Source organism: Leptonychotes weddellii, chromosome 2 (assembly GCF_054177405.1).
Source record: "Leptonychotes weddellii isolate Sample4059 chromosome 2, ASM5417740v2, whole genome shotgun sequence".
Classification (NCBI taxonomy): domain Eukaryota; kingdom Metazoa; phylum Chordata; class Mammalia; order Carnivora; family Phocidae; genus Leptonychotes; species Leptonychotes weddellii.
The window spans coordinates 29,861,632-29,871,575 of NC_138370.1; the positions used below are offsets into that span (position 1 = coordinate 29,861,632).

Here is a 9,944-nt window from a genome sequence, read left to right on the forward strand (position 1 = left end):
GGAGACAGTGCAATGTGAAGTGAAGTAGTTGAAACTGAGGAGATGCTTCAACTGATAATTGAAACAAGTTTCTTTATATACATTTTGGAATGTTTGTTTTGATGGGGGCTCTAAAGATGGCAGAACATGTTTGGAGTGTCTATAGCTTATGGTTGAGAGTATGGCTCTGGATTCAGATTGCCTAAATTCATATCCTTCACTAGCACTTATTGTGTTACCTTGAGAAAGTTACTTATACTTTCCATCTGATGATGTATGATTTGTTCAATGGGGTAATAATATCTATTTCATTGGCTTGATTTGAGAATTAAATGGAATAATTTTTATGAAAAATCTCTGGGAATAGTGCTATTATTATATGACAATTTATATGGGCCCTTACTCAATGAAGAAATAATAAAGTTAAGTTATAGAAAAATGAAGTCATTTCTATGAGAAATTGGTAAGCTTTTCTACATCAGAATGAAAATTTTTAATCCATATATTAAAACTGTTTTTCACTGTCACTCAACAAAATGCTTTTGATTAAAATGTTTTTGATCAAAGGCTTTAGTAATCCTAACTAAATATGATAACAGTAATGCCATAAAAAACTTGGGTCCATTGGATATGTTTTAGAAATGTAGTATGCTTTGGGATGCCTGGGTGGCTCAGTCAGTTAAGCATCTGCCTTTAGCTCAGGTCATGATCCCAGGGTTCTGGGATTGAGTCCCTTGCTCAGCAGGGAGGCTGCTTCTCTCTCTGCCTGCCGCTCTGCCCGCTGCTGGAGCTCTGTCTCTCTGTCTCCCTCTCTCTATAAATAAACAAAATTAAAAATATATATATAGCATGCTTAATCTCATTTAATTAAGAATGTCTTCCTAATTTGAAACAATAAGGATGTATGGAGAGATTGTACCTCAATTTGCTTTAGTCTAGGATTTTATGGACCATAGACAAATTATTAGCAGGAATTCTCATCTTTGAAATGTTTGTCAAAATTAATTATAAATATATACTTATTTATTTAGCTATAGCGATCATCCAGATTATGTGGGAGCCACAGTTCCTGGAAAGATGTGTGTTACCCATTATTCTGCTGGAATTGCTTTGGTATGTAATTATTTAATCTTATTATTTAACAAGATTTATACATTTAAAAATCATTCAGTGTTATAACAAAAATTTTATACAGTTTACATTTATATTTGCATTTAGAGATTACACTTTCTACTGTTAAAAATTTGAAGTATATAGAAGGAAGAGTATTTTGTAGAACAAACATCTGTTGCAGTTATTTTGGAAGTGGAAGTAGAATAAAAATATCATAAATACACATGCATTCCTTAATATATAGAATAGTGCATCATGAAAAATTATCTGTAAAAAAAGTTTTATAACCCAAATAGATTTTCACTTGTAGACATAAAATTGGAGAAATAGTCTTACCAATAAAATAGCTTCAAAATTAAAACAGTGATTAAACAAAAAGTATGATAAAAATTCTTTCAAATGTTTCACACCTCCAAAAGAGTATAAAAAAGAAACTTTTGTCTATTTTAAAAATTTAAATATTTATAAATATTTTATATATACATATAAATTATTGGTACAATTAGATGTGTCATTGAATGATAAAGTAATTGGTTGAGCAATTTTCCCACCCTATTCATTTTTGTGTGTGTGTAAAGCAGGTTATTTTTATTACATTTTAATACACTTCTGTATATTGATTTGGAATGGTCAATTTGCAGTTGGTTTCATGGGGCCTGTCTGAGGACAGTGAAATACTTAGGAACAAACAGCGTTAAAGAGAAAACCTAAACCCTTTATATTGTTCAAAAGAAAATCATAGAAGTAACAACAGGCTTTTCTTTTTAGTTCAAAATGTATCTTATATATTAAAGCTCATGACGTATTCAAGTCTTCAGTTCTCCTTTGCATTTAGTGAGGGCCTACCTGATACTTACTGGTCACCTCATTTTTACATGTATGAATTAGCACATTGCATTCTGAGGAGATAGTTCCAGCATATGTCCACCAAATAGGACTATTAACATGTATTGAGAACAGCCAATGAAGTTGAACTTCATGAAGATGTATTCCTTCAGCTAAATGAAACTTTCCTTAAACCCAACCAAAGTAAAATATAAACCATTTTTTCATAAGACTGATTTTTTTCATATTCATTTATTTGAAAATAAAACAGGATGATGACATACGTATATAAAATTTGAAAACCATAAAATCCTCTTCGCAAGTTGGGTGATAACATTGCAGGTTTATTGAAAATTATTTTCATTACTTTATAGTTCATAACTAGGAAGTTAATGACTGCTCTTAAAAAAGCATAATACAAATACAAATACATTGTTATGTGTGACACTGTGTGTCATCATACCATTTAGTCTTCACTACAACCATGTGAGATATTCTATCCCTATGTCACAAAGAAGCTTTGAAAACAAGTACATTGCCCAAGTTCACACAAGAGACCCAAACCCTCTCAGCTGCCAAGTCCAGTGCTCTCTTTCCCACATTAGGCTTCCTCTCAAGGCCAACACTTGCAGAAACAGCTTTCACTTTGAGATATCGTAGTGTGTATCTTAATGTCAGTGAATTCCAGCTCTTTGGCTTGTTAGCTATGTAACTTTGAATATTTTGCCAAATCTCTGAGTTTTCTGGTTTTGAATGAGAAATAATTCTCTCACTAGTTTCTTACCATTAACTATGCAGGGCCTCATGGAGTGGCACCTGGTTTATACAGGCCATTAATATGTATAAATTCCACCTGCACCTCTGAAATAAGCCTTCACAGTTTATAAAGCATGCTCACTTAATGTCATTTGATTACTTGGAAAGGAGCAGAAGAAAATACAGTTTTATAAGTACGGTTTAGATCAGAGAATGTCTTTTCTTCTGTGGGCAATCAGGAACCACGGAAGAGTCTTTAACAGCAGAGTGATATGATTGATCTAAGGCATACTTTGGGAGGAACAAGGTAGCACCTCTATGTTGGACAGATGGGACTGGGCAAAACTAGGGGCAGTCTCATATCCTTATGAAGATGTTTATCATGATCTAGGAAAAAAGGTAATGAAGACTTTAGGGAAGAAACAGTGGAAATAGGGATAAGGAAGCATATTTTTCTCAAATGCCAGTCAGTATGCAAGGCCCTCTCATATTCCCTGTGTTGATATAAGACTGGCCAAGTTCACATTACATATGTCTGGAGACATACCATACAGAGAAAGAAGATCGAGACAACCTGATTTTTTCTTTTTGTTCCTGGGGTCTTGGTACTTTATCAGTTCTTTTTTCCTTCACAGTCTTTGCCTGTGGTGTCCCTATTGCCTAGAATACTCCTTTCTCTTTCTCATTGCCTTATCCAGTTAGTTAACTATTTCTTTTTTTTCTCCTTTTTTTGGTCATCTTCCTGATTTTATTTTTTTATTTAAATTCAGTTAACATATAGTGTATTATTAGTTTCAGAGGTAGAGGTCAGTGATTCATTGGTCCTATATAACACCCAGTGCTCATTACATCACATGCCCTCCTTAATGTCCATCACCCACTTACCCCATCCTCCCACCCCACTCCCATCCAGCACCCTCAGTTTGTTTCCTATGATTAAGAGTCTCTTATGGTTTGTTTCCCTCTCTGGTTTCATCTTGTTTAATTTCTCCCTCTCTTCCCCTATGATCCTGTGTTTTGTTTCTTAAATTCCACATATGAGTGAGATCATATGATAATTGTCTTTCTCTGATTGACTTATTTCACTTAGCATAATACCCTCTAGTTCCATCTACATCATTGCAAATGGCAAGATTTCATTCTTTTTGATGGCTGAGTTGTATTCTATTGTATATACATACCATATCTTCTTTATCCATTCATCTGTTGATGGACATCTGGGCTCTTTCCATAGTTTGGCTATTGTGGACATTGCTGCTATAAACATTGGGGTGCAGGTGCCCCTTCGGGTCACTACATTTGTATCTTTGGGGTATAGACCTAGTAGTGCAATTGCTGGGTTGTAGGGTAGCTAAAATGTTTCAAACCTCTAAAAGAGTATTTAAAAGAAACTTTTATGTCTGTTTTAAAAATTTATAATATTTATAAATATTTTATATATATTAGAAATAAATTATTGATACAATTAGATGCATCATTGAAAGGTAAAGTAATTGGTTGAGCAATTTTCCCATCATTTATTTTTTTAAAAAACAAATTTAAGTACTAAAAACTTTTTAAATTACAAAATAATTAATGTTCTGTCCCTTTTAAAAGTTAAATAGGAACATATAAGGAAATTTATGTAAATTTATGGCATCTCCCCTCTCAGGAAGTGATAACCACTATTAACATTTTGATTAATATGTATCTTCTACATTGTGTCTTTATCTGTTACTGTGGCTCCCTCTCTATATATTTTTGCAAAAATGGGATTTTGCAGCACATATTTTTATTTCTGATACTCATAATTTTTGTTACAAAATTTATGCATTTACATGGCAAAATTATTTTAATTATAAGTATAAAAAGTAAAAATTGATAGTAATTCTTCCTTATCTTCTTCAGGGAGTTCTATTGAAGACTTTAGAATGTCTTGTTTAAACTCTTCTTGTAGCTAAATTTATTATTTAAAGTAAATATGCTCTTCCCCCTGTTTTGATTTATAAACTTTAGGCAATGTTGGTTAATATTATCTATGATATATTTAGTCCATTCTCTCTGTTTGTCATGTATATATTCTTATATTTTTATTATTTTAACAACATTCACATTATTATTAAAATATATTCTTACTACTTTTAATATATATATAATATATATTTATATATAGTATGAAATACATAGCATACATGTGTATGGTATATAATATTATAAAAGATATATTATTAAAATATGTTACCAAACAATATACTACATATGTTATTGAAATATATAATAATCATATATCATTATACATTATATGCCATGTACTTCATAGTTATGCATGTATAATATATACATAATACCTAGTATCACATGATCTTATCATCTTAATAATATTTATATTTTTATTCATATCTTTTTATATTATATTGACTTACCTTAGGCAATGCCCATTGATTACTTGCTATGAAAAATAAGAAATTAGAATAGTTGAACACTTCTTATATCCATTGTCAAGATTCATAAAATTTATAATTTATTCTATAAAAACTTTTATACTTTGTCTACAGGTTAACTTAAAAATTGAATTAATAAATAGTATTTTATAATATTGTGACTATATAAATAATATTAACTCTTGGGTAAAGAAATATATTGTTATGCTAGTAAAGTTTTGATGGTCAAAGGAGGACCTTTTAGGCATCAGGGTCTAATGGAGATGCTTAATTATTTTCTCACTTCTTTAACTTCTATGAGTGAAACCAACTACCATAAAAAATTAAAATCATTTTTTTTTTAAGATTTTATTTATTTATTTGAGAGAGAGAGAGAATGAGAGACAGAGAGCATGAGAAGGAGGAGGGTCAGAGGGAGAAGCAGACTCCCTGCCGAGCAGGGAGCCTGATGTGGGACTCGATCCTGGGACTCCAGGATCATGACCTGAGCCGAAGGCAGTCGCTTAACCAACTGAGCCACCCAGGCGCCTCCATAAAAAATTAAATCTCATCTTCCTTTTCTTAGAATCCTTTCCTATTTTTTTGGAGTAACTCTTGAGTTTTTTGTTTGGTTTCCAGTTTATTTTATTGTTTAAAATATTATTATTTTTCTATTTGAATTGGGGATTATATATTGAGTTCAAGATAAAGAAAAGTTTATGTCTTCATAGGGCTGAATGTGGGCCAGTTTAGAATTTATTTGTAGACCAGACTTTTCTTTCAGTGTCACTTCCTTTCTCTGGCATCCTAGGGGCTATATCCTAAATCTATTAGGTGTTAAATTACTTTCAAAATTATTCTTTACATTCCTTTAATTACAAGAAATCATTTTCTTTTGTTTTTGGCCAGATTCTTTGTCCCGTGTTCTGGGTGCAAGACTTTTTAGGCAGGAGGCCCCTTCTCAAGGAAACTCGTTGCCTGCTCCCACCCTAGCAGGAAGACAAGAGGGAACTTCCAGCTATGACTGTCCATCTCTCACCTGTAGCTTTTCTGTTTGCTTTTGGGGCAGTGGAGACACGAGACAGGTGTGGGCCAGATATGATTGAGGAACATTTATTACACTTGATTACAGTTCAAAATGGGCTAGGTCTACTAGTGCCACAGGTCTAGATTTGTCTTTATTTTTCTGGAAAGCCAGGGAGACTATTTTAGAACTACTTTACCACTCAACATAAGGATTGAGGAAGGAATATAGGAATCTAAAATATTTTTATCTTTTCATATAGGTCTTTTTGAAAATTTTATTTCCAGTATAGTTAACATACAGTGTTATATTCATTTCAGGGGTATAATATAGTGATTCAATAATTCTATATATTACTCAGTGCTCATCAAGATAAGTGTACTCAATCCCCTTCACTGGTTTCACCCATGGCCCCTTCCCCCCCACCACCTCCCCTTTGGTAACCATCAGTTTGTTCTTTATAGTTAGAAGTCTGGTTTTTGGTTTGCTTCTTTTCTTCCCCTTCATTTGTTTTGTTTCTTAAATTCCACGTTTGAGTGAAATCATATGTTTTTTTTTTTCTGACTGATTTATTTCACTCAGCATTATAACTTCTAGATCCATCCATCCATGTTGTTGCAAATGGCATGATTTCATTCTTTTTTTTTTAAGTTTTTATTTAAATTCCAGTTAGTTAACATACCGTGTAATATTAGTTTCAGTATACAATTTATAGTGATTCTACACTTCCATGCAACACCTGGTGCTCATCACAACAAGTGCGCTCCTTAATCCCATCACCTATTTCACCCATTCCCCCAACTCACCTTCCCTCTGGTAACCATCAGTTTGTTCTCTGCAGTTGAGAGTCTGTTTCTTGGTTTGTGCCCCCCCCTTTTCTCCCCCTGCTTGTTTGTTTTGTTTCTTTTACTCTTGAAATTTTCCCTTTTATAATTTTCTTCTAATTATTGTCTTGTCTTTTTTACTTAAAGAAGTCCCTTTAACATATCTTGTAAAGTCAGTTTAGTGGTGATAAATTCTTTTAACTTTTGTTTGAGAAACTCTTTGTCTCCTTGAATTCTGAGTGATAGCATCAGGGAGAGTATTATTGTTTGTAGTTTTCTCCTATCAGCATTTTGAATATGTCATGCTACTACCTTTTGGCCTGCAAGGTTTCTGCTGAAAAATCAGCTGAATAGCATTATTATAGGGTTTTCTTGTATATAACTAGTTGTTTTTCTCTTGGCACTTTTAAGATTCTCTCTTTATCTTAATCTTTGCCATTTTAATTATTATGTGTTGTGGTGTGTGCTTCCTATGGTTTATTTTCTTTGTGGCTGTCTGTGCTTCCTGGACCTGGATGTCTGTTTCTTTCCCCAGGTTAGTGAAGTTTGCAGCCATTATTTCTCCAAATAAGTTTTCTGCTCATTTCTCTTTTACTTTGGGATCTCTATAATGAGAGTATTAGTATGCTTGATGTTGTACCAGAGATCCTTTAACATATCCTCATTTAAAAAATTTTTTTTTAACTTTTCTGCTGTTCAGCTTGGGCACTTTCTATTACCCTGTCTTCCCAATCATTAATTCATCTGCTTTCTCTAATCTGTTGTTGATTCTCTCTAGTGTATTTTCATTTCATTTATTCTATTCTTCAAGTCTGATTGTTTTTTATTTTTTATTTTTTAATATTTTATTAATTTATTTGACAGAGAGAGACACAGTGAGAGAGGGAACACGAGCAGGGGGAGTGGGAAAGGAAGAAGCAGACTTTCCACGGAGCAGGGAGCCTGATGCGGGGCTCGATCCCAGGACCCTGGGATCATGACCTGAACCAAAGGCAGATGCTTAACGACTGAGCCACCCAGGCGCCCCCAAGTCTGATTGTTTTTTAAAAAAAGATTTTCTGTCTCTTTGTTGAAGTTCCCATGAGTTCATCCTCTCTTCTTTCCAGTCCAGTGAGCATGTTTTTCTTTTTAAAGATTTTATTTATTTGTTAGAGAGAGAGAGCATGAGCAGGTGTGGGGGAGAGGGGCAGAGGGAGAGGGAGAAACTAACTCCTCCCTGAGCAGGGACCCCAATGCGGAACTTGATCCCAGGACCCTGGGATCGTGGCCTGAGCCGAAGGTAGACACTTGACTGAACCACCCAGGCGTCCCTCCAGTGAGCATGTTTTTGACCATTACTTTTATCTCTTTATCAGGTAGGTTGCTTACCTCTGTTTTGTTCAGCTCTTTTTCTGAGGTTTTTGTCTTGTTCTTTAGTTTGGAGCATATTTCTCTGTTGCCTCATTTTGTTTTTCTTTTTGCATTTGTTTCTATGAATTAAGTAGAACAGCTACTTATCATAGACTTGAAGAAATGACTTTTTATAAGAACATCCCTTATGGACTGTGTGTGCCTGATGGCTTTGGTTGCCTTGCTGGATCTGTAATGCGTGTGGGCTGGAAGTCCTGGGACATCTCATACTGCCCTGGTGGGATGGGTGGAGCTGAAGTGGGCACTCGCCAGGGGGTTCTGGGGCTTTCTGTATAGTGGGTTTTGGCCTGGAGTACCTCAGGATACTTTGCACATATGTCACCTTGGTGAGATGGCTGGTGCTATTGTCGACACTGTCCAAGGATATCCCTGTGTGTGCCACATTGGGGCCACCTTGTGAGGCTTTTTTGGGGGGACCACTGGGTGTGGTGTGGGCCAGGATTCCAGGGCTCACTGAGGCACTAGGCTGGCTAGGGTGCCCTGACCCTGCTTTTGTCTGTGCTATCATGGTGGAGGAGGAATGTAAGCAATGGTACTCTCCTACCCCTCTGGCCCTAGAGAGGTTCCAGAGCTCCCTGGCCACTTGATAGAATTCTAGGGCTGGTTCCTTTATATTCTAGTTGCTCTTTAAACTGTGGCACTTTTTTCCCCTGTATTCCAGAGTGTCCAGGGCTGGTGTTGGCTAGGGGCCCAGGGTTGGCTAAGGTGGTGGGCTGGCTAGGGTGCCTGAATTTTGCTCCCATCCGTGCTATCAAATTAACAGGATAATGTAAACACTGGTGCCAGCCTCTCTGATTCCCCACCACTTGGTGGAGGGTTAGTTCCTTTATATTCTAGTTTCCCTTTTAAATTCTGGCTTTTATTTTTTACTTATTTATTTTATTTATTTTTAATTTATTTTTTAAATTTTATTTTATTATGTTATGTTAGTCACCATACATCATTAGTTTTTGATGTAGTGATCCACGATTCATTGTTTTTGTATAACACCCAGTGCTCCATTCAGTAAGTGCCCTCTTTAATACCCATCACCGGGCTAACCCATTCCCCCAGCCCCCTCCCCTCTAAAACCCTCAGTTTGTTTCTCAGAGTCTATAGTCTCTCATGGTTCATCTCTCCCTCTGATAACCCCCCTTCATTTTTCCCTTCCTTCTCCTTATGTCTTCCATGCTATTCCATATGTTTCACAAATAAGTGAAACCATATGATGATTGACTTTCTCTGCTTGACTTACTTCACTTAGCATAATCTCCTCCAGTCTCATCCATGTTGATGTAAAAGTTGGGTATTCATCTTTTCTGATGGCTGAGTAATATTCCATTGTATATATGGACCATATCTTCTTTATCCATTCATCTGTTGAAGGACATCTGGGCTCTTTCCACAGTTTGGCTATTGTGGACATTGCTGCTATAAACATTGGTGTGCATATGGCCCTTCTTTTCACTACCTCTGTGTCTTTGGGGTAAATACCCAGTAGTGCAATTGCTGGGTCATAGGGTAGCTCTATTTTTAATTTTCTTTTTTTTTTTTTTTTAAATTTTTATTTTTTTAATTTTATTTTTTTTGCGAGAGAGAGAATGAGAGAGAGCACGAGAGGGAGGAGGGTCAGAG

The 9,944-nt window shown here is 35.2% G+C and overlaps 1 protein-coding gene across 2 annotated transcripts in view; it reads left to right on the forward strand.

Annotated features, from left to right (window-relative positions):
* Positions 1–402: 402 nt before the first annotated feature.
* The window catches only part of LOC102739273 (disintegrin and metalloproteinase domain-containing protein 32), a 104,655-nt gene continuing 95,113 nt past the window's right edge, over positions 403–9,944 (forward strand). The window contains exon 1 of one of the 2 annotated variants that reach the window (XM_081809420.1): positions 403–1,092. In XM_081809420.1, coding sequence (XP_081665546.1) covers positions 1,057–1,092 — 36 coding nt within the window. In that variant the 5' untranslated portion in view covers positions 403–1,056. The remainder of the gene's footprint in view (positions 1,093–9,944) is intronic. The other variant, XM_081809419.1, reaches the window with a different exon arrangement.